Genomic DNA, 26,179 nt, shown 5'->3' on the forward strand with positions numbered 1-26,179 from the left:
AGGCAACTTGAGGGTGAGGGGAAGTATCAGAGATTTCATGTCTGATAGACTTCCAAGTGGAGATGTGAAGGTGGAGTAGGCAATTTTGATAATTAAAAAACATGAAAGTTGGCAGAATGATATTGCCTCCTACTTTAATTCTTGAAGTGTTCATATTGCACAATCACTTTTCATTCAGCAGATACTTACTGAGTTCCTCTATTTGCTACTAGATGATTGGGGGCTCCAGTAATAAGCAAATATAATCATGGGCGCAGTCCTTACAGAACTTAAACCTGTAATGGGGAAAACAGACCTTAAATCATTACACATTTGAAATTATAGCCGTAGTAAGTGTTATGAAGGAAGAATATCTGAAAATGTTGGAGCAGACAGTGGGGATTTTATAATTCTGGTGCTCAGGGAAAAAGTGACATGAGGTATAATTCACATACAATAGAATCCATTCATTTTAAATACATAGTTAGATGAGTTTTTGACAAATCCATGTAATCACCACTATAATCAAGGTAACAATGTTTATCCCCAAAAGGTTTTCCAAATATCCCTTTTCTGCCCATTTTTAAATTGAGTTATATGTATGTAGACTGAACTCAATTTAAAAATTGAGCTTAAAATGTTTAAATAGTCATATATATGTACATATATATAGATTTGTAGGCGTTCTTTATATATTCTGGAACAAGTCTTTTGTTGGCTATATATATTGCAGGTATCTCCCAGTTTGAAAATTGTGTCTTTTTATTCTCAGTGGTGTCTGATGAACAGTTTCTAATTTAAATGAAGTCCAATTTATCAATATTTTGAAGGGATAATTCTGTATCCTATTTAAGAAATATTTTCCTATGTCATAGTCATGATATGAAGATACATGTATATTTTGTTGTATAAGTTTGTTTATTCATGATCCATTGCAAATTAAATTTGTATATAATCTGAGATAGGACTCAAGGTTCATTTTTGTCCATGTGATAGTTGATCCAGCACCATTTATTGGAAAGATGATTCTTTAACCATTAGATGTAAGTTGTTTTGTTGTGACTGTATGTGTGGGTTGCTTATTATTTCTCTGTTCTGTTGGTCTGTTTGTTGTTGTACTAATTATGTCTTATTTATTGTAGCTTATGATAAATCTATTTATATTCTAGTGTTCTTCCTCAAGATTTTCTTGGCCATTCTGCATCCTTTGCATTTTCATGCAAAATTTAGAATTGGCTTGTGAGTCTGCAAAAAGTTTGTGGAATTCTTATTGGGATTGCATGGAATTTTGAGGTCAGCATCAGGGAAACTGATTATCCTCTACAGTATTATTAATAAATCTTCCAGTCAACAAAGATGGCATATCCTTCCATTTTGTGAACTCTTTCTCTCAGCAGTATTTCATTGTAGAGGTATTGCACATCTCTTGTTAGATTTATTCCTAGTGATTTGGGTTTTTTGGATGCAATTATGCTATCAGTTTTTAAGTTTCACTTTCTAATTGTTTTTTTGGAAATATGTAGAAATATAGTTTATATATTGACCTTAATTATTATATTCACTTATTCTAATGGTTTATTATAGGTTCTTTCGGGTTTTCTATGCACTTAATTATGTCATCAGCAAATAATGATAATTGTAAGTCTTCTGTGTAAATCATTATTTCTTTTTTACTTTGTTTTCTCCTTTCTTTTATTCTTTATGCCATTGATTTGTGTTGGTTTATTTATTTTGTTGAATAGAAATGGTGATGTATATTCTTGTCTTATACCTGAATTCAAGGGGAAAGAATCCAGTATTTCATTAGTAAGATGACGTTGGCTGTACAAATTTTTGTAAGTTAGTTTTATTAGATTAAGAATGCTTTTATTCTTAGTTTCGGGAAGATTTTATTGTGAGTAGATACTGAATTTCATTAAATTCTTTTTCTTTATCTGTTGAGATGGTTATATGGGTTTTACTTTGATGATTTGGTGAATTACGTTGATTAATTTTCAAAAGTTAAATTAGCTTACGTTCATGTAATAAATTTCATTGATTATAATGTATTATCTTTTTAATAAGTCTGGATTTGATTTGCTAAAATTTTGTCTCACATTTTTGTGTCTGTATTCATGAGAGATGTTTTGGCCTGTCATTTTCTTTGTGTCTTTGTCAGGTTTTGGCAGCTTCATAAAGAATTGGGAACTGATCCCCTTCTTTTTGTTTTCTGGAACAAAATGGTGTGAGGTATTATTTATTCTTAATAGGTTAGAATAATTTTCTTTCTTTTTTTTTTTTTTTTTTTTTGAGACAGAGTCTCACTCTGTCGCCCAGGCTGGAGTGCAGTGGCCGGATCTCAGCTCACTGCAAGCTCCGCCTCTTGGGTTTACGCCATTCTCCTGCCTCAGCCTCCCGAGTAGCTGGGACTACAGGCGCCCGCCAAATCGCCCGGCTAGTTTTTTGTATTTTTTTAGTAGAGACGGAGTTTCACCATGTTAGCCAGGATGGTCTCGATCTCCTGACCTCATGATCCGCCCGTCTCGGCCTCCCAAAGTGCTGGGATTACAGGCTTGAGCCACCGCGCCTGGCCTAATAGTTTAGAATAATTTTCTATTGAAGCTATCTGAGTCAGGAGATTTCTTCAGGGAAGATTTTAAATGATGGATTCAGTTTCTCTAACAGATAGAGGATTGTTCCAGTTTTCTATTTCCTGTGCCAGTGTCTATAAGTTATGTTTTTCAAAGAAGTTGTCCATTTTACCTAAATTATTAAATACATTGTCATAAAGTTGTTGTTAATATCTCCTTATTTTCCTTTTACTGCCTATATTAATATCCCCTTATTTTCCTTTTACTGTCTATAGCATATGTACTAATACCTCCCCTTTTAATTTTTCTGAAATTGGAATTTCTGTCTTTTTTCTTGATTATTTCTGCTAGGGGTTATTGATTATTAATATTCTCAAACAGCCAACCTTTGGCTTAATTTTCTCCTAATGCTTTTTATTTCATTGAGTTTTGTTCTTGTTTACGTTATTTCCTTCTTTTTACTACTTTGGGTTTGATTTGCCATCTTAAACTACTGAAAATAAAGGATGATAGTGTGATTTTTCAACTTTCCTTCTTTTAAATAGACATTTTAAAGCTATAAATGGTCCTGTAAACATAGCTTAAACTGCATCTCACAAATTTTGATACTACATTTTCATGACCAATTAAAAATCTTTTAAAATTTCCTGTGTGATTTCTTATTTTATGATTAATTTTGTTACTGATGTCTTTTTTTTTTTTTTTTCTTCTTCTCTGGAGACGGAGTCTCGCTCTGTTGCCCACGCTGGAGTGCAGTGGGGCCATCTCGGCTCACTGCAAGCTCCACCTCCCCGGGTTCACACCATTCTCCTGCCTCAGCCTCCTGAGTAGCTGGGACTACAGGTGTCCGCCACCACGCCTGGCTAATTTTTTGTATTTTTAGTAGAAACAGGGTTTCACCATGTTAACCAGGATAGTCTCAATCTTCTGACCTCGTGATATGACCTCGTGATCCGCCCGCCTTGGCCTCCCAAAGTGCTGGGATTACAGGCGTGAGCCACCGCGCTGGCCTGTTGATTTCTAATTTAATTCCAATGTGCTCAGAAAATACATTTTATATGATTTCAATCTTTTGATATTTATTGACTTGCTTTATGGCCCAGTATATGATTCAGCTCAGTCAGCATTCCTTGAGTACTTGAGAAGAATGTGTATTGAACAGTTATTGGATTCTATACATACAAATTAGATCAAACAAATTTGTTACTAGTAATGTCAAATTTTTTTGTATTCATTGGAATTTTTTTCTTCTGTAAATTACTGAGAGAAGTATCTTAAAATCTCCAGTCGTTATTTTGGATTATTCTCTTTTTCCTTTTAGTTCTGTCAACTTTTGCTTTATAAATTTTTGAACCTGTGTTGTGAGATGTATACACATTTATAATTGTTAAACATTCCTGTTGAACTTTTATCATAATAAAGCATCTCTCTGTATCACTAATAATTTAAGCCAGCTATTCAATATTAACATAGCAATATCATCATACTTTTAATTAGTATTTGCGTGATATCTTTTTCCATTTTTTTCTTTTAACATATCTGTTCCCTTGAATTTAAAGTAGTTGTGTTGTACATAGAATATAGTTATGTGTTTTGAAATCCAATATAATGTATTCGATATTTAATTGGAATGATGGGTCCATTTACATTTAATGTGGAACATGATATACAAGGATTTGTGTCTTACAAGGCAGGTATTTGTTTTCTATTTGTTCCTTTCTTGACTTTCTTTAATCAAGCGTTATTTTTTTCTATTTGGTTTTACACATAATTTTACAGTATACATCTTTAATATGTGTGCATGTATTTTTAAGTAGTTGCCCTAGAGATTAAAATATTCATCATTAAAATATTAAAATATTAGTTTATTAGGTTCTAGTCTAAATTTGTATTTTTAACACTTGTTGAAAAATGCAAGAAGCTTATAGTGGTTTAATTTCATTTACCTCACTTGTCTTTTTCTTTTTTTAGATGGAGTCTTGCTCTGTTGCCCAGGCTGGAGTGCAGTGGCATGATCTTAGCTCACTGCAACCTCTGTTTCCTGGGCTCAAGCAACTCTCCTGCCTCAGCCTCTCGAGTTAGCTGGGATTACAGGTGCCCACCACCACGCCTGCTAATTTTTCTATTTTTAGTAGAGATTGGGTTTCATCATGTTGGCCAGGCTGGTCTCGATCTCCTGGCCTCAAGGGATTCCCCTGCCTCGGCCTTCCAAAGGGCTGGGATTACAGGCATGACCCACCTCGCCTGGCCTAGCTTAGTCTTTTGTGTGTCTTGTCCTATACTTTATTTTTCTACATTTGTTTAAACCAATAGAGTCATCGTTATTGTTATTTTAAATGTTAATATTAATATTTATTTATCCATATATACTTACTTTTCCATTCCTCTTAACTAACTCCTCTAGTTCTGTACTTCCATGTGGGGCCATTTTCTTTTAGCTTAATATAGTTTGTTCTCTTCTTAACTTTTGTTCATCTAAACTTATTTTTATTTCATCTTGATGTTAGAAGGTATTTTCTTCTTAGTGTGGAATTCCGGGCTGGTTGGTTGTCTTGTTTTCCTTTTTTGTCTTAGCACTTTACAGATGTCATTTTGTTATCTTCAATTTTTACTATTTCTTTTTTTTTTTTTTTTTTTTTTTTTTTTGAGGTGGAGTCTCGCTCTGTTGCCCAGACTGGAGTGCAGTGGCGCAATCTCGGCTCACTGCAAGCTCCGCCTCCCGGGTTCACGCCATTCTCCTGCCTCAGCCTCCCGAGTAGCTGGGACTACAGGCGCCCGCCACTTCGCCCGGCTAGTTTTTTGTATTTTTAGTAGAGACGGGGTTTCACCACGTTAGCCAGGATGGTCTCGATCTCCTGACCTCGTGATCCGCCCGTCTCGGCCTCCCAAAGTGCTGGGATTACAGGCTTGAGCTACCGCGCCCGGCCAGTTTTTACTATTTCTGATGAAAAATGAGTTGTTAGTTTTATTGCTGTTCCCCTCCAGGTGATATGTCTTATTTTCACTGACTGCTTTTAAGATTTTTTCTGACTTTAGTTTTTAATACTTTGATATATCTAGGTTCAATTCATTTCTTCATTAAACCTGTTTTGCTGTTTCTAACCTAATGATTTCTTAATTTCAGTGATTATATTTTCGTGTTGTGGAATTGTCATTTGACTTTCTTATAGAATTACAGGACTTTGCTGAAATTCTCCATCTGTCCTGTGTTTGGTTGTTTGTTTGTTTATTTATTGAAACACGGTCTCACTCTGCGGCCCAGGCTGGAGTGCTGTGGCGCAATCTTGGCTCACTGCAACCTTCGCCTCCCGGGTTCTGGCAGTTTTCCTGCCTCAGCCTCAGTCCCAGAGTAGCTGGGACTACAGGCACACGCCACCATGTCTGGCTAATTTCTTTTATTTTTAGTAGAGACAGGATTTCACCATGTTAGCCAGGATGGTCTTGATCTCCTGACCTCGTGATCCGCCCACCTTGCCCTCCTCATGATCCGCCCACCTCACCCTCCCAAAGTGCTGGGATTACGGGCGTGGGCCACCATGCCTGGCCTTGCTTATTTCTTGAACATACCAATCACAGTTACTTTAAGTCTTTGGTAATTCCATAATTTTTTTTTTTTTTTTTGAGGCAAAATTTTGCTCTGTCTCCTAGGCTGGAGTGCGGTGATGTGATCTCAGCTCACTGCAACCTCCAACTCCCAGGTGCAAACGATTCTCATTTCTCAGCCTCCCAAGTAGCAGGGACTACAGGCATGTGCCACTACGCCTGACTGATTTTTTTTTTTGTTTTTGTATTTTTAGTAGAGACAGAATTTCACCATGTTGGCCAGGCAGGTCTTGAGCTTCTGGCTTCAAGTGATCTGCCCGCCTTGGCCTCCCAGAGTGCTAGGATTACAGGCGTGAGCCACCACGTCTGTCCTGGAACTCCAAAATCTGAATGACTTAGGTGTCTTTTTAAATTTTCTGTTATTTCTCTTGGGTGTCTATTCTTGTTTTTAATTGAGGTACAGTTTATATAAAATTTACCATTTTAACCATTTTAAAGTACACAATTCAGTGGTTTTTAGTATATTCATAATTATGTAAACATTGTAACTATCTAATTTCAGAATATTTTCACTACCCTAATAAAGTGAAAACTGTTGGCAGTCAATCTCAATTCTCCCCCTCTGCCCATCCCCTGGCAACAGCAAATCTACTTTGTCTTTGTGAATTTGCCTAGTCTAGACATTTCTTATAAATAGAGTCATAAAATTTATGTGGCCTTATGTGTCCATCTTCTTTCACTTGGCATAGTGTTTTCAAGGTTCATCCATGTTGTGGCATGTGTAAGTGTTTCTTCTTTGTGGCTGAATAATATTCCATTGTATTCATATGCCACATTTTGTTATCCATTCATCAGTAGGTGGACATTTGAGTTTTTTCCAGTTTTTGACTGTTATGAATAATGCCACTGTGAACATTTGTGTAGAAATTTTGCATGAGTGTGTGTTTTCAATACTTTTTAGTATGTACCAGGAATGGAGTTGCTAGATCATACGGTAACTCTTTGTTTAAGTTCTTGAGGAACTGTGAAACTCTTTTCCACAGTGACTGTACGCTTTTACATTTCTACCAGCATATATGAGAGTCGCAATTTCTATACATTCTTGACAACACTTGTTATTTTTCTGGACTTTTAATTTTTATGTTATTGCAGCTATCATAGTGGGTGTTGGTCATTTATTTTTGTTTTTTAGAAAGCCTTGCAATTTTTAAGAGTGTTAGACATTGTGGTTGAACAATTATAGAAGCTCTAGTTTGTGTTACTTTGCTCCAAAGAGAATTAAGTTTTCCTTTGGTATGTGAAGTATTAAGAGGTCACCTTGAATCTATAAAGGTTGGTTATAAGACTTTTTAGGGCTGATCTCTTTCAATTAAGGAGTAGCTGGCCCTTTGGTAGTCTCAACAGAGAGCTGGAGTTATTTATGAAGGCTCCTCTAACTTGGTGGGGCCTACACTCCAGTCTTTGTCTCCATAGCAGTGAGCAGCAGCTGGAATCTCTGCTGAGCTCTTTAGCCTCCTACCTACAATTTCAACTAGTTTTCTTGAATGTTTCCCCTCTTGTGGTCCTTTTTCTCTGGAAATTTATTCTTTAGTTTCCAGCTCTTTGATAGTCAAAATTCTGATTCTTTTTTTCCTTCGTCCGATTGGACTGCACTTTCTTCTTGAGCTCCATTTCCCTGTTACTCAGCAAACTCAAGGAAAAAGCCAAGATAATTGTGGAGCTGATCGTATATGCTTCCGTTCTTTCAAGAGTTGTAGCCCCTTCTGTTCCTCTATATATAACTCACTCTTTAGTGCCTTCAGTTTTTACTTTTTGTCTAGATTTTATGAGTTTTATTTAGCAGAGGGTTAGTTTGATACAAGTTATTCTAGCATGGTGGCAACAGTAATGATGTTTTATTAGTTGAATTACAAGAAAATGACCTCACTATTAAGAATAAGAACATGAATTTTTAAAAGAAAAATTGGACAAGAATATGGGGAGAAGGATTTCTGTTTTCAGACAGAAGAAGGTTAAGGTAGCCAGGTTTGAATTATGATAAATAAGCATGATTAAAAGTAAGATAATGTGACTCAAATTGGTGTTTGGTATTTTTTTTTTTCTTTTTTTGGTGAAAACTGAACAAGGTTATCAAGTGTTTAAAGAATACAAGTTGGAGAAATAATATGAGAATTTAAGAGAAAATAATAAAGAGCATTCATCTGGATTTAGTCGTGAAGAAATTAAAATTCTGATTTTGAAATGTGTGCTATTAGAGTAGACTTGTTTATTTCTGTAAATGTTAGTGATTATTAACTGTTAGGAGGTTTGAGTATTTAATGTGCTGGCCAAAGAACAATGTATGTCTATTAAGTGTGCCGAAGAGAATTGTGTTCATAAAATGGAAAGGTGTACAGTAACTGCCCATTTTTAAATGTAGGAGGAAGAGAACAACTAATGTTACAGGAATGGACATTCTAAATGGACATTTAGAATATTGAAGTACAGAAAGAAGCCAGAAATAGATTCCTAAAGAATAATGCGTCCCTCTCCTCCTACGGTATTAAAAATGGGGGTTTGGAAAGAAACTAACCATTTGCTTTTTCCACCAAAATATCCCTAAGAAGGGACCCAGTTGTGGCAGACTACCTAATATCTATGTTTTTCCTTTTGCCCCTTTGTGAACTCTGAAGGTTAGTTAGTGGTTTTCTTCAAAATTGCATTGGGAAATTTGCCAAGGGCATCCTTTTGAGGCAGCTGTCTCTGTACCCTTGGAGGCCATCAGTAATGTTTCCAATCTATAGCACGAGTCGGCACAAAAATGTTGAACTGTTGTATTCATGTTTTAAAACATTCCTCTGCTACCACTATCCTCCACCCCGAAATAGTGTAAAATATGGCACATTTTGGGACTTAGAGTCCTTTCATCATTTTTTGTTACTGTACATTTTTAGGTAAAATCCACCATTAACGATAAATATATCCAATACATCAATAATGAAAGGACACTTAATTTTTTTCACGTGATTTAGATAATAACAATAGACACATTAGTTAATATATGAGAATTTTTTGTATGAATGTTAACATTTTAATTTTCACTATTGAGATTTTTTTAAAGTAAATATGCTTTAAAGTTTTAGGGGTTATTAACTATGTTCATCATGAAAATGCATTAGAAGAATTTGAAATGCATTTGTGTTTTTGTTCTTATGCAGTTTAGTAACATAAGCAACTCTTTTACCCTATGCGTCTTTAATATATTAGTCTGTTTCTCTTGTTTTAGTAAACTGTCTTCTTTCAGCCACCCACACAGAATATGCCTATGGGTCCTGGAGGGATGAATCAGAGCGGCCCTCCCCCCGCTCCACGCTCTCACAACATGCCTTCAGATGGAATGGTAGGTGGGGGTCCTCCTGCACCACACATGCAGAACCAGATGAACGGCCAGATGCCTGGTAAGTTTTTCTCCTCTAAGACATTAACACCAGAGTTGCTTAGCAACTGAAACGACATGGGGGCTCAAGGGATACTAGATTGTTGATGACAAAACTGCTTTGAATGCCCCCGAGTACGAGCTCTCTTAGAGTTTGTTAGCTACAGAGCTACGTGACCTGTATTCAGTGTTTATCAGGCTGCCCTTGGGCTTTGATGTAGCTGACACACAGCATTCCTCTGATGAACAGAACTGGCTAAATTTAGTCTGTCTGAAACTGCAATACAGTTGGCTTTAGAAGCTTTTTGGAAAAAAAGGACATTGCACCATGGCTTAAGAATTAAAGTCTGTTAAAAAAAGATAATATAACATTTCCCTGAGTTTTTATTTACTTAAATATTGATTGATCTCAGAAGCAGTATCACTGGGAAAAACACGGAGAAAGAAACAAAACAGTCTCTGAAGTGCTGGTGTATTTAGTATTTCCTCATTGATATTATTGAAACTGAATCTATATTTTTTAATACATATGTTTATAGCATAACATAAATATGGGAATGGATTTTAAAGCAAAAATTAAAGGCTGAAAAATAATGTAAACTTTCTTACATTATTTATACACTGAGCCATTCTCTTTTCTGTTTGTCAATTTTAAGTTTAGGGTCACTAGGTTGATATGCTTTAAGACATTGGATGCTGATTTAGTTACCTTTTGCTGGTTTGAAATTTTAATCAGAAAAGTATCTTTACACTATTTCGTTTTTGTAACAGTAGCATCAACCCATAGCCATAATTTTTGGTAGAATATTATGTATATTAGGTATCAGAATATTTTACTTTCTTTTTTTTTTTTTTTTTGAGGCGGAGTCTCGCTCTGCCGCCCAGGCTGGAGTGCTGTGGCCCGATCTCGGCTCACTGCAAGCTCCGCCTCCCGGGTTCACGCCATTCTCCTGCCTCAGCCTCCTGAGTAGCTGGGACTACAGGCGCCCGCAACCGCGCCCGGCTAATTTTTTTGTATTTTTAGTAGAGACGGGGTTTCACCATGGTCTCGATCTCCTGACCTTGTGATCCCCCCGCCTCGGCCTCCCAAAGTGCTGGGATTACAGGCGTGAGCCACCGCGCCCGGCATATTTTTACTTTCTAAGACAAAAGTTATTTTCATTGATAAAAAGAAGGCATTATACAACTAGCAGTAATGGAAATAAAATAACAGACCAATTATTAAAATTAGTAATTAGCATCTTTAGGATTCTAATTTCTGTAGCTGATTGTATTGATTGATAGCATTGGTGGCCAAAGATGATGGGTGCAGTAAAGAAACAAAAGAGAGCACACAGCAAAGAGGCAAGGTAGCCTGGCTTATAGAAGATTGAGGTGTGACTGATCATATAGGAGGGCAGTGGTGTTTCAGTAGCGGTCTCCTGTTTCCTGCTAAGGCTTGCAACATTGATGGCACACATCCAGTATGGAGGTAGGAATAAAGACATCACTACTTTTCAGTTTGTAGTCATATTGTAGTCAAGAGAAAACTTCTTGCCAAGTCAACATTTAGTTCACCAGCACACACTGTTTTTAGAACTGGGAAGGTAGTGATAGTGCAGGTTAGCTAGTTAGGGGTTTTGTGACTTTTTATGATGGTACCTTGAATTAGGATTTTGACTTAAATTCTCTATGTAACATTGAAGCCTAAGGCCAAAGAAGCATTTGAGCAGCAGTACAATTATGGTTAACATGACATTTTGGTTTTGTGTAAGGCCTTCTGAAGTAGTTATATTCTTTTATAAGCTAGTTATTATCAACCACTTATGACCTAGGTTGTTCAGAATACTGTAGAGCTTCCAAAACAATACTTAAGAATTTCTCCAGGCCAGGTGCCGTGGCTCACGCCTGTAATCCCAGCACTTTGGGAGGCTGAGGCGGGCGGATCGCAAGGTCAAGAGATCGAGACCATCCTGCCAACATGATGAAACCCCATCTCTACTAAAAATACAAAAAATTAACTGGGCTTGGTGTTGGGCATCTGTAATCCCAGCTACTCAGGAGGCTGAGGCAGGAGAATCACTTGAACCCAGGAGGCACAGGTTGCAGTGAGCCGAAATCATGCCACTGCACCCTAGCCTGGCGACAGAGTGAGACTCCATCAAAAAAAAAAAAAAAAAAAAAGAATTTCTGCTAACAATAATTTCTCCTAACGATAGTTAAGGAGTTACAGTTAAGCACAGGAGAAATTGGAAGGCCAGTAACTTACGTTTTCTTTATTTGTTCCTTATAGCATTTAGCCAACTTTTTATGCACACAAATTTGCATCTTGGCTTGTTTCCTATTTCAGTTTTGTTTTTAATTTATATTTCATTATGTAGACTCAGTTTTAGAGCTACTTATGTGCTCATTGATCCTGGTCAGATCGCTACTCGGTCTCAGGTTCCCTTTTTAAAAAAATTAATTTTTTTTTCTTTTTGAGACAGAGTTTTGGTCTTCTCACCTAGGTTGGGGTGCAGTGGTGCAATCTCGGCTCACTGCAACCTCTGCCTTCTGGCTTCAAGCAATTTTCCTGCCTCAGCCTCCCGAGTAACTGGGATTACAGGCGCACAACACCACACCTGACTAACTTTTGTATTTTTAATAGAGACAGAGTTTCACCATGTTGGCCAGGCTGGTCTCAAATTCCTGACCTCAGGTAATCCACCCACTTCGGCCTCCCAAAGTGCTGGGATGGCAGGCATGAGCCACTGAGCCCATCCTAAAAAAATTAATTGATTTTTTTAAAAACTGGGTAACATATGCCTATGGGACCAAAATCAAAGGGTACCAAAAGATGCCTAGTCGCCACCTCTCCAGATAGTTCTAGAGAGGCATTGGTTTCTAGTTGTCCTTCAAGAGATCTTCTCTCGCTGGGCATGATGGGGTGGCTCACGCCTGTAATCCCAGCGCTTTGGGAAGCTGAGGTGAGTGGATCACTTGAGGTCAGGAGTTCAAGACCAGCCTGACCAACGTGGTTAAACCCTGTCTCTACTAAAAATACAAAATTAACTGGTGTGGTGGCGCACACTTGTAATCCCAGCTACTTGGGAGACTGAGGCAGGAGAATCGCTTGAACCTGGGAGGTGGAGGTTGCACTAAACCAAGATCACGCCATTGCTATCCAGCCTGGGCAACAAGAGCGAGACTCCGTCTCAAAAAAGAAAAAAAAAGAGATATTTTCTCTATATAATAATAATGCATGTATATTTCCTTTTTTTCTTATTCTTTTTTTAAAAAAGTACAAATGATAGCACTCATTAAATAGTATTATGTATCTTTTCTTTCTCAAAGATATATCTTGGAGACCATTATTTTATTACATATGTAAATAGATGCCTTATTCTTTTGGTCTCTGTATCATGTTCTGTTTTACAAGTTTAATTTATTCGAACATTTGGGATAGAAATACAGGCTTCTAGTCTTTTATTATTATGAATTATACTGCCATGAATTTGCCTGTAAAAATATATATGCACATATATATGTATTTTGTGTGTGTGTCAATACACATGCTCACAAAAATTTGTATATCTATAGCATAAATTTCTGGAACTGAAATTGCTGGATTAAAGGTATATGTATTTTAAAATTTGACAGTTAGTGCCAAATTGCTTTGTGTAAAAATAGTAATATCCATCAGTTCTGCATTTAGGAATTTCACATTCATGGATTTAACCAACAGTGGATTGAAAATACTTGGAAAAACAAATTGCGACTGTACTAAACATGTACATACTTTTTTTCTTGTCACTGTTCCCTAAACAATACAGTATAGCAACTATGTACATAGCATTTACATTGTGTTATGTAGCAGATGTAATGTAGAGATGATTTAAAGTATATGAGAGGATGTCCATAGGCTATGTGGAATTACTGCATCATGTTATGGACATGAGCATTTATGGATTTTGAAATCTGTGGGTGGTTCTGGAACCAATCTCCCACAGATATTGAGAGACAACTACTTTATTTGAATTGTTATTTGTCATCACAAATTTCCTTAAACTTGATCCCACCCTTGATTCCACAAGCTTGATTCCCCATGAAATATAAGTAAGATTTATATTCCTTCAACAGTGGATGAAAGTGCTTCTTTATTCATAATATAGTTAGATCAAACTTTTGATTTTTGAGAATCTGAAAGGTGAAAGTTCGGTCTCATAGTTTTAATTTGGTTTCTTATTTTAAGTGAAGCAATCAATCCTTTAATGTTGGTGAACCTTTTTGTAGTTTTTGTGTGAACGAGTCGTTCCCTCATTATGTCCTTTGCCCATACCTTTATTGGTGGTGATCTTTTACTTACTTCATATGTTAAATAATTAATTTGGTCTGTGATATATCTATAAATAATATTTTCTTATTTACCTTTTTATTATTTTTGAGTTTTTTGTGGCGTGCGAATTTTTAAATTTTATATAGTCTTAATTTATCAATTTTTTTTATGGCTCTGAGTTTTCTGGCATACTTAAGAAGGTCCTTCCATTATTATTTTTAAAATTCTCCTTTTTGAAATTCTTTCATGGTTTCTTCTTTTTAAATGTTTAAGTTTTCTGTTTATCTAGAATTAGTTAGTGGAAGAAAGGAGATAGTGATCCAACTTGTTTTTTCTAGGTGGCTCCCCAGTTGTCACAATACCATTTACTGAATTAGTTTTCTGTTGCTCACTAATACTTAATATTACTGTGATTATTTACTCAGCTTTGTATTTGGGTCTGTTGTTAGATTCTGTTCTAGTCAATCGATCTGTTAGTCTATTCATTTATGTTCACAGTTAATTACTCCAACCTTATGATATGTTTTGCTCTTTTTATAAAGAAGCTAGTCCTCCCTTCTTTTTCAGAGTGCTCCTGACTTTTCAAAAGCATCAATTTCTTAATCTGTAAAATGGAAATAACTACCTCACAGTATTTGCTGTCTTTCCTATAAACCATTCTTTGCTATCGATTAATTATTGTTTGGTATTACTATAATAATGCAAAAAATATATTCTTTCTGGGTACTTTTGTATGGACCATCTGTTTAACTTTCGTATTTTGCTTCTTGTCATTTTTCTTCAAAGGGCCTAACCATATGCCTATGCAGGGACCTGGACCCAATCAACTCAATATGACAAACAGTTCCATGAATATGCCTTCAAGTAGCCATGGATCCATGGGAGGTTACAACCATTCTGTGCCATCATCACAGAGCATGCCAGTACAGAATCAGATGACAATGAGTCAAGGGCAGCCAATGGGAAACTATGGTCCCAGACCAAATATGAATATACAGCCAAACCAAGGTAACTAAGCTTTATGTCCTTGACTAGAGTGCTCTATTAGCCTTTGAAAGTAAAATGATTGTTGTCAGGTTCTTAGCTGGTTCATAAAAATTTAAGTTTAGAGTGAGTGACAGTCATGCCTATAAAAAGGAAATGTTGTGTTTGAAGCTAGTTTAAATCTCTTTGCTCAGTTTGGCTGTTTAAGCTTATTTATTTTTGTGTCTTTTGGACAGTTTGAGGTTCTTTATTGTTGAGAATTGTTTTTTGAAGCCAATCAATGACGAACCAAACATTTGGTTTAGAGCTAGAAAGTTGAGAAAATAAACACCTGCTCTATAGTTCATTTTACTTATTAAGGATGTATTAATTTATATGAGTTTCGCTTGATTTACATGGATATTTTCTGATGGTGTGTTTCAGCATTAAAAGGTAATTCTAAAATAATTTGCCATTAGAATGTTCAGTGGAAGTGCTGCTATACTCGTCTTAGAGTGGTGTAAGTCCATTAAAGTTTTTTACCAATCTCAGAATGAAATTGTACCATGTTTCTCTTTTAAGTATTCTGTGAATAATAACTAAAAGCCAGTAAGTGGCGCTCTGCTCTGCTAATTGTTTGTTAAAATATTTGGCATATTTCCAGCTTAACGCGATTTCAGTTACAAAATGTAGTGAAGACTGTAAGATAGGATTTAATGTATTTGGAATAAAATTTTCTAGATTTTGATTATAAAATAAACAGCACTAAAATGTACCCAGATAAAAGAAGTTAATGTTAATCTGTTGATAATTCCTTATGATGAAATATAATTTTAAAATAATACAGATTTAAAAAAATAATTTTCATGAGATATACTGAAAACAAAAGGAGATAATGGAAAAAACTGCCAATCATTGTAGCTTCACAAAACCGGGACTTGGCTACGTTTTTTTCCCCCAAAGTTACTTAATGCCTATGCTGGAATTATTTTTTTTTGTTTTTATTAGGTCAATTAAAAGTCCAAACAACAGCAAGATCCAGTCAGTGCTAGATCAGAAGGGAGTTCATGTGTTTCTCTATACAGTTTGATTACCAGGAGAGAGAACAGGAAAATTGATGTTTCTGACAGCAACTCCATTAATGATGGTGCACTTCTTAAAAACCTATAGTTAAGAAAGGTATGGTGTGCACAATAAATGGATGTTGCTGCAGCATGGTTTGATATGACATAATAAGATTTGAAGAAGAAAAAATAATGCATACAGCAATGTGCATATTGACTTTTTGGAGAAAAGTATTGAGGTGTTTATAGAAATTTTTTGTTCTTAGGGACCAACTTTTATTTTTTAAAATGTCGTATTTTGTAAGTATGTGTAGGTCTTCCTTTTACTATAGTACAATAGTTATATCACTTTTTGCCTTGTTCTCATAGTTTATACATTTCTTTTTTATTTTTATTTTTTGTATTTTGTTAAAACAATAGAAACAATGTCTTGGTATGTTACCCAGGCTGGTCTTGAATGTCTGGGCTTAAGTGATCGCCTGCCTTGGCCTCCCAAAGTCCTGGGATTACAGGCATGAGCCACTGCACCTGGTCAGTTTATGAATTTCTTAATAGAAAATAGACTGTACAGAAATGACCAGGTAAAGATCTGAAGAGATTATAGACAATTTTCAAAAAGAAAATACAGTGAAAATCATTGAGGAAATTTTTATTGTTTTAAAAATCTCTTTAGGACAAATAAAAAACTTCATTTAAATGTTGATATTTCAGAATCAAAAGAACACAAAATTACAGTTACCAGAAAAAAAAGTTATACAGTGTTCTGGCAACATCTACTTTTTTAATCATATGAGTTTCTTATACAAGCATTTTAATTATATGTTACCTTTTAATAAGTTTATGATGAGTTTTATTAATGATTTTTTTTTACTAGATGCTAGAGGTTGATCGAAGAGTTTTATTAATGAAGTTTTAATATTCATTTCATTATAAAACATTTTCTTAGTTTTTATAAAAATAAGCTGTATATTTTACGTTAAAAGTTTTTCTATTTATTATTTATTTTTATTTGTTTTAATTCAGCAACTAAGCTAGTATTATTGCAAAATGTTTTTCTCTGTCCTGTCTTAGAGGGTCCATTGCTTCCAGGTGAACAATTGAGCACAATTTTTTTTTTTTTTTGAGATGGAGTCTCACTTTTTGTCACCCAGGCTGAAGTGCAGAGGTGTGATCTTGGCTCACTGCAGCTTCCGCCTCCTGGGTTCAAGCAGTTCTCCTGCCTCAGCCTCCCTAGGGGCTGGGATGACAGGCGCCTGCCACCACGCCCAGCTAATTTTTGTATTTTAGTAGAGACATATTGGCCAGGTTGATATCGATCTCCTGACCTCAAGCCATCCATCCACCTCAGCCTTCCAAAGTGTTGGGATTACAGGCGTAAGCCACCGTGCTGGGCCCAATTTTTATGTTAATTTGTTTCTTAAACTGCTGGCAAAATGTTGCTTAAATATAATAGTCAATCCAACATATACTTTCTCATGTTATTTTCACTGTTATCCAGATAAAATTTATTGATTTATCATTTTGAACCTTAAGAGAAAGACCTGGCTGGGCGTTGACGCTCTTGCTTGTAACCTCAACACTTTGGGAGGCTGAAATGGGAGGATCACTTGACCCCAGGAGTTGAAGACCAGCCTGGGCAAGATGGCGAGACTCGCATTTTCTACAAAAAGAAATATAAAAATTAGCTGAGCATGGTAGCTTGTGCCTGCAGTCCCAGCTACTCAGGAGGTGGGAGGTTCACTTGAGCACAGGACTTCGATGCTGTAGTGAGTTTGGTGGGGTCACTGCATTCCAGCTTGGGTGACAGAGTAAGATCCTGTCTCTAAAAGAAACAAAAAGAGTAACTCCAGTGTTCAGAGTAAACCACCATCTTCCTGCATAAACTTATTTGCATATAGAGCATAAGCTTCACTAGAATTCAACAAGCTCTAAAAAAGCAGGAAGTGTGTCTGTTCTCTGCTGTATCCCAAGTGCCTAGAAAAATGCCTGAGGATGGACACACAAAATCTTATTTATGTATTTCATTTCTTCAGTAAAAATCAAGTATTATATGATCACTTGTCTGAAAAATGTTTATTTAATAAAGCAACAAGTACATTCAGTGTATGAAAAGGCAAATTGTATAGAAAGGATTTCTGAAGATGTTATATTGGACAGATACCTGTGTATTTTTCATTATCAGGCATTAGTAATTATAACTTTCCACATTTAACAGAATTTTACTAATTATATATTCAAATGTAAAGAATTTTACAAATTGCAGTGTTTGTGTTAAAGAATATGTTTTGTAAGTTCCATGTGTGTAATTCTTTAGGTTTGGATTTGTCTTGGCCCTGTAGCTTACTGTATGTGGGACCTTTGACTAAATTACTTAATTTCTCTAAGTAAGATTAAATGAAGTGATGCAAGTAAAAATCCTTACTTGGTAATCATTTGCATAATTTTTACAAAATCAGTTGGTCAATAATCAGGCTTTTTTAAAAAGGTGAACACAAAAACATTTGAGATTGGTTTATCAGCTACTGTCTTACTGTAGCCACAGCATCTAATTTATTTCTGGTTGCCTTAATAGTATTAAGAAAGTGTTGATTCATGTGGCTAAGTTACAAATGACAGTATCTTTAAAACACTGCTGTCAGTGTACTCTTTGGTTAGCTGACCCAGAGGCTTGACGTGAAAGTAGGAGGACATTTTTATTTTTCTTTCAGTACCTAAACTGTTCACATTAGTTATGTAAGTATGAAGGGCAAAGCGTACATATTATCACAGCTGAGATTGTTTTATCTTTTTATTATCTTATTATCTCTTACTATTACACAGTGGATTATTAAGAGACCAAAAGGGGGTGCTTGAGATAAGCCTAGCATTTACTTTTACATATGTATTTTTACATGGTATTTTATTTCCTTGTACTTCTGCTATTCGAATATATAGATCTTTCTCATTTTTTAAATGGCACCATTTTTTATATGGATGTATTATAATACAACAAAGCCATATTCACTTTTGATAGATGTTTCTAGTCTTTTACTATTACAAACACTTCTGGAGCAAATGTCTTTGTACCTATGTCTTCGATTACTTGTACAAAATTTTTGTAGGATAAATTCTAGAAATAGAATTATTGAAATGTATGAATGCTTAAAATACTTGAGAGACATCGCCAAATTGTTTTCAATAAAGGTTGCATGAGGCCACATTCACATTTTTGCAGCATATAAAAGTGCTTATTTTACTCCGTACCCAGTGACACTCAGTCTCCCTATTCTTTGCTAAATATGTAGGGGAAAAATGTAAACTTAATTTCTTCAATTATTAGTGAGGTTGCATAACTTCATATGTGTATTTACTGTTTGCATGTTTTCTATGAATTGCCTATTCATGTTATGTGTTCTGTGGTTTGGTATTGAAGGAGTTTATAGATTAAGTCTGTTTACCTTACAAGAATTTCACGTGTAAAAACATTTTGTTAGTTTTAAGAGACAGGAATTTAACTTTTTGTTGTTGTTGTTTTTTGAGATGGCGTCTTGCACTGTTGCCCAGACTGGAGTGCAGTGGCATGATGTTGGTTCACTGCAAGCTCCGCCTCCCAGGTTCATGCCATTCTCCTGCCTCAGCATCCCAGGTAGCTAGGACTACAGGTGCCTGCCACCACGCCCGGCTGATTTTTTTTGTATTTTTTGTAGAGATGGGGTTTCACCGTGTTAGCCAGGATGGTCTCAATCTCCTGACCTTGTGATCTGCCCGCCCCTGCCTCCCAAAGTGCTGGGATTATAGGCATGAGCCACCATATCTGGCTGGAATTTAACTTTTTAAAATGGTTTTAGTGATAGGATTCTGAAATGGTAATATTCATGGAAAAAATGTAATTCTTTCCCAATTATATCAGAACTTTGACCCAGCATTTGCTAAGTTATGGTATTAATAGATTTACTAATTACTAGTAAAATACTTTGGAAGGTTCAGCATGCTTATTAGACTATTAAAAGGCCGTAGAAGGTTTTTAGTAAAGAAACTGATTTGATTTCAGTTAACATGAGTATATTACCATAGAGCTTTTCTTCTTTTCTTTTTTGGCATATTGCTTATCAAAAGTAACAGCTAATATTCAGTGAGTACCTGTTAGTGCCATGCACTAACAGAAACAAAACTATCAAAATGCTTTGCATGTCTTCTTTAATTCTCACATCCTTGAGGTAGTAGGTAAGGTACTATTACTGTCATTCTGTGCGTGAGGAAACAGACGTCCTATGGAAAAACAGGCAGGCCTTGCTGTATGTGTTTCTGATACGCATGAATATCAGTTACCACAGTTAAGTTAAATAACACCTTTTCCCCCAACACCACCATTTGAATTTCAGTTACCATGGTACATTAACTAAGAGTAATTGTATAAAGTACGAATTCTTAGCTGCTCTCTCTTCAGTCTGCAAATCACTACATAAATAACAGATGCCTGTCATGATAAGTGATGGATGTTGCTTTTAGATTTTGTCGGTGATTGGTCACTGTGCATCTGTCAGTTGATGCACATACAGCAAAGCTTGCTGTGTTGCTTCCTTGGCTCCCAGCAGTAAACTTATATGAGATTTTACAAACCTGGATAATTGAAATAGGGACTTGGCCAACATAGATAAAAGTGCAACAAAGAAATGAAAAATGATAATGCTGGAAATGAAATCCAAATTCAGTGTAAATGGAGTTACTGAATAAATTGCTGACTGTGGGAATGTTGACGTAACTGCCATTTGAAAGAATCTGGGTATGCACTGCAGGTGCTTAATGAAGGAGAACTCATTGATACAAATGAGAGAAGTAGTTGTGATGAAAAGGATGAAGATGTCCCAGAGGAAGCAAGACTGGCAAAATATTTCACATTAAAGAAATTCTTGGAAATATTTCACAACTTTGAAAGTGTAAAGGATAAAATGTTGTATGCCAATCCAAACTTAGAAAGGAGTATAACAATTTGCTAAGCTGTGGAAGAGAGACTTACTCTAAATTGTCATATATACCATTAGGAGAAGGGAACTACTTTTCAAATTATTCTTGATAGGATTTTTACAAAGAAGTGAAACACTTTAATTTTCAGTGTTTCTTTTTTTTTTTTTTTTTTTGAGATGGAGTCTTCCTCTGTCACCCAGGCTGGAGTGCAGTGGTGCAATCTTGGTGGCTCATTGCAACCTCCACTTCCCAGGTTCAAGTGTTTCAATTCTCCTGCCTCAGCTTTCCGAGTAGCTGAGATTACAGGCACACGCTACCATGTCCAGCACATTTTTGTATTTTTAGTAGAGGTGGAGTTTCACTATGTTGGCCAGACTGGTCTTGAACTCCTGCTCAAGTGATCCACCCACCTTGGCCTCCCAAAGTACAAGATTACAGGTGTGAGCCACTGCACCTGGCCAATTCTCAATGTTTCTAATGTTTAAAATTACAGTGAATTAAGTATTTTCTCATTTTCCTATGTATTTTTAACTGACAGGAATAGAGTTTTCAATGTTTTGACCAAATTTTTAAAGACCATGGAGAATAATTATGATTTTTTTCCTACTGATTATTAAGATCATTTTGCATGATTTCAGCTTGCATGGTCATTGATATGGTCTGATAACTACTCTGCAAAGTGAAGACTACAAAGTTTTATAGACACTTTGGGAAATGCTAGTAAGTTCCTAACAATATAAATGTTATAAAGTTAAAAGCTCTCTGTTTGTCTTAAGGATTCAGATACAAGTATGTCAGATAATGTTATGTGTTATGAAGAGAAATATGCAAAGTAAAGGGAAAAAGAAAAATAAGGATGTATGCCATTTTAGGGTGGTGAGCAGATACCTCGAAAAAGAGTGTGGCACAGGCAGATGGCAAGCATGCGCTGGAGCATACTTGGTGTGTTTGAGGTATAGCAAGGAGACCTGTTGAACTGGAGCTGAGTGAGTGAAGGTGGGAAGTCATAAGAAGTAAAGTCCAAGAGATAGTTGAAGGCTAGGCCTTGAAAGTCTTTTAGTCTATAAGGATTTTAGAGTTTATTCTGTGGAAGGAGATACACTGCTGGAAAGTTTTGAGCACTGGAATAACATGATCTGAGTATATGGTTTTGAAAAAATGCCTTTGGCAGCTGTATAGAAAATGGGCTGTAATTGGGCAAGGGTGAAATAGGGAGACCTGTTAAAAGGCTCTTGTTGTGTTTAAGTAAGAGATGATGGTGGCTTTACATAGTATGATAGCTATGGAGGTAATCAGAAGTAGTCAGTTTTGAGATATTTACCATGTATTTTGAAGGTAGAGTGGATTTGCTGATAGATCAAATGTGGAGAACAAATGCAAAGTTTGTGTTGTCCTCTCCTTGGACAGTCAGTATATGTTGTGCTCCTCTCACAGATGTGTGATAATACACACAGGGTATATTGCTGACCAGGGGAGTTTCCCTTAGCCTCAGTGTTCAAGTTTTTATTGGGGCTGTATTATGTAGCTTTGATTAATCACTTGTCCATGTGGTTGATCTCAGTCCCCAATCTCGATCCTTTACCCCCTGCATGACCCAAAACCCCCATCCAGGATGAAAGGAGCTACAGGAAATCCCAATTAAGTAAATTTACTAAATTTTTCTGTTTTTTTTCCTGATTTTAGTAATCAGTAAATTTTTCTGATTATTAAAATAACTAATGTTAAATTTGAAAAATCTTCACCAGGTGTGGTGGCTCATGCTTCTAATCCCAGCATTTTGGGATGCTGAGGTGGGCGGATCACCTGAGGTCAGGAGTTTGAGACCAACCTGGCCAACATAATGAAACACCGTCTCTACTAAAAGTACAATAATTAGCTGGACGTGGTGGTGTGTGCCTGTAGTCTCAGCTTCTCGGGAGGCTGAGGCAGGAAAATTGCTTAACCTGGGAGGTGGAGGTTGCAGTGAGCTGAGATTGTACCACTGCACTCCAGAAAGAGCGAAACTCCGTCTCAAAATAAAAAAACCCTAAAAAATATGAAAAGCATACAACATAAAATAAAAAACACCTCTTCACTGTATTTTAAATTATTAAGCAAATTCACATAAGTATAGTAGCCTATATACTTAAAATCCTTTAAGCAGTACTACTTACAATTACATAATTTTTAAAAAATGTGTTTAATTATTTTTCTTTGGACTCTGAGTTCTATGAATTGAAGAACTGTATCTTGTTGTCTTCACTGCTTTATCCTATTTGTTGACTGATTAGCTGGACAGGTATCTTCTTGCTATAACAGTGTCCCCTGAGGGACAAAATTGCCCACAGTTAAGAATAACCAGCTTGAAGAAATGGTTAGCGTGAATAATTGTGTGTAAACATGGTCTGTGTCACTAAAGAAACAAATGGCAATAACAAAATTGTTATTGATACTATTTTTAATACCTTTTAAAACTTTTATGAGTTTTTTTCTAAAGTTTTAATGTTATGAAAGATTTTGTATCTCTTAATGAGCTGTTCTCTTTACTAGCTAGAATCATGGTTCCATTTTTTCACTGGGTGCTGGGAAACTCAGCTAAGTTTGTGCTTGGCTGCAGTGACCTTACTGAGCTGGGATAGTCATCCTACATTTTCTTTCTTGTCTTGTTCTTTTATCCTTAATATTATGTCTAAACATCCTATTAACTACTGAAAATTCTTGATGTGGACAGGTATATAATTTAGGTAAGTAAAGAATCCTATTCTTTTTAAGCAGCTATTTAAGCAGATAGTAAGTTAGCTAATTGAGTTTGTTGGAATACAGGGATTCTTGCAAATAAATTATTAGAAATAACTCCAAATAAGAGCTGTAATTGGATTAGTTTGAGATTAAATGGTTAAGGAACAAGTAGTAAAATGTGAGCACTAAATGATGAAATGTGAATGTGAAAATAGACCTGAGGAGGGTATTATCTATGGAGTTTCATGGTCTTAAGCTTACAAAAGGTAGGTGGGGTGAAGAAATTTCTTGTATTTTAAGATTTTTTATTACAGTGATAGAGATGTATTATACAGAACTGTTTTCATGGGAGATAGTGGCATGGGAAAAGTATGATTTCAATTTAGAGAGGAAGTACACATGGTGATTAAGAGCATGTGCTTTGGACCCTTTAGTAGCTATGCAACTAATTTAGAGCCTTTCTTAGCAGTACAGCTTAGGGTAAGATCCTTAGTGTTTGTGAGCCTTAAATGTTGTTGTCTGTGAAGAAGTTGATAATAATAATACCCGTTTCATAGGGCTTTGGGGAAGATAAATAATACAGATAAAGCTATTAGCTTAGTGCCTGGCTCATAGTAAGTGTTCATTAAATGTTAGCTGTCATTTTAAACAATATTATTTAAAATAATTCATAGATAAATGATACAATTTTTATAAAATTTTAGTGTATTGGTTTGCATCTGAAGATGTGAAATATATGTGTATATGTATCAACGTTCTATATACGTAGAATATTTGTAAAATTACATCATTCAGAATTCTTGACAGATTAACACAATGTTTTCTTTATAGTTAAGTATTTAAAAGTTATTTTTTTCAATCTAGCTAATTGTGTGTCACTATAGACAGTGACAGTGCTCATCACATCTCTATATCACCATGGCTTCTAGCCTGGGGTGTTATACCTAATAGGAACTCAATAAATTTGATCCTTGACTTACTCTTCAAAAAAAATTCTTTTTTTTTCTTTTTGACCACTGACTTAAGATAAAATTAAGTATTAACCATCTCATTGGAGCAAAGAATTCCAATAATATAAAATATGGTAATTTGGGAGGATTTTACATGTGTTTAAAATAAAGGGTGTTGTTTTTATAGAATGTCTATTAGAATATAAAACTCAAAATGGGAAGAAATAATGTGCTAATGGTAAGTATTTGTTATATGCCCTTGCAAAACACTTGCAAAAATATATTCTAGGTAATTAAGATATCAGTAGGGTCTTTGCATATGTATTATCACGCTTTGTAGTGTGTCTTAACATCAAAATGGTTTATGTAAAAGATGAAGAATAACCTTTAAGTCTGTAGTAATGTATGATGCCATTGTTTGCAGAAAATAGTTATAAAAGACGCATTTTATAATGCTATTTCACTCCGCAGTACAAATTTTTAGAACACATTTTGGGATAACCTTTTTTGTTTACTTCTTTTAGTTTCATTAGTATCTCAAGAGATAATATACATTGCCAGTGTAGCATAATTTAATTATTCTAAGAAGGAAAATAATATACTTCCTAAACAATCAGAATTGATGTCATAAAGTCATAATTTTTTTTGTTTAATGGATAAACAAAGCTTCAAGGAAAATTATGAAATGTACTGTGTTTTGGTAGTGTTAGATGACTCCATTCTCTCTGTGGTTTTAGGTTTGATCCTGAAATGTTCAGGATCAGAGGATGTTGGGATCCTCTGAGGGAGAGAAGTGACAGTAAAAGAAGAGTAGTAATTGAGCTCTTTGGGATTGGAATTGCTCACAGTCCCAAAAGATAAAGCACAAGTGGCATGGTCTTTTCTGTCTAGGGCTTAAGCTACAATTACTTTGCTTTCCTTTAGAGCAAGGTTTAGTGTTTTGTTATATATCTTTTTGGATTTTTTTTTCTTTTGGCTACTGTGGTTTTGCTTACTTTTTAATTTTGGTTCTAATATTACAGATTTTAGTTATATAGTTACCTTCTGTTAAGACAGGAGGTCTTTAGAAAGTGTTGGAGAAGAAGTGGCAAAACCTTCATTTACTGAAAATGAATTACATAAATGTCCGATCAGGTTACCTATTAAATTATGAGTGTTAGTGTTTAACAGTTTAGTATATACAACATATATTTGAAAGTTATAACTGCTATTAAACTAGTTAGTGTTTTGGAACTTTTTTGTTGCAGATTATTTGCTTTGGAACTACTGAATTTGTTTTGTGTTATGTTTTGTTTTGTTTTTGAGGCAGAGTTTCACTCTTGTTGCCCAGGCTGGAGTGCAATGATATGATCTCAGCTCACTGCAACCTCTGCCTCTCGGGTTCAAGCGATTCTCCTGCCTCAGCCTCCCGAGTAGCTGGAATTACAGGTGTGCACCACCATGCCCAGCTAATTTTTGTACTTTCAGTAGAGTCGGGATTTCACCATATTGGCCAGGCTGGTCTCGAACTCCTGACCTCAGGTGATCCACCCATCTTAGCCTGCCAAGGTGCTGGGATTATAGATGTGAGCCACCACGCCTGGCTTACAAATTTGTTATAGCTTATTTTTTAACAGAGGCAGTGAAAAATAGCATAAACATGTGCTTTGAAATCAAATTTGAGGTTTGTCTTATTCTCAGTTTATATCTTTTAGCTGTGTAATCTTGATTTTTAGATTCCTTGGCTAAAAAAATTGAGA

General features: G+C 35.6%; 1 protein-coding gene across 3 annotated transcripts in view; it reads left to right on the forward strand.

Moving 5' to 3' along the window:
- Positions 1 to 26,179, forward strand: part of SS18 (SS18 subunit of BAF chromatin remodeling complex) — a 76,808-nt gene that overhangs the window by 24,985 nt on the left and 25,644 nt on the right. For all 3 annotated transcript variants that reach the window (XM_033178083.1, XM_033178085.1, XM_033178084.1), the window contains 2 exons: positions 9,376 to 9,529; positions 14,588 to 14,809. In XM_033178083.1, the coding sequence (XP_033033974.1) occupies positions 9,376 to 9,529; positions 14,588 to 14,809 (376 nt within the window). The remainder of the gene's footprint in view (positions 1 to 9,375; positions 9,530 to 14,587; positions 14,810 to 26,179) is intronic.

This window comes from Trachypithecus francoisi, unplaced genomic scaffold (assembly GCF_009764315.1).
Source record: "Trachypithecus francoisi isolate TF-2019V2 unplaced genomic scaffold, Tfra_2.0 Lachesis_group19, whole genome shotgun sequence".
Taxonomy (NCBI): domain Eukaryota; kingdom Metazoa; phylum Chordata; class Mammalia; order Primates; family Cercopithecidae; genus Trachypithecus; species Trachypithecus francoisi.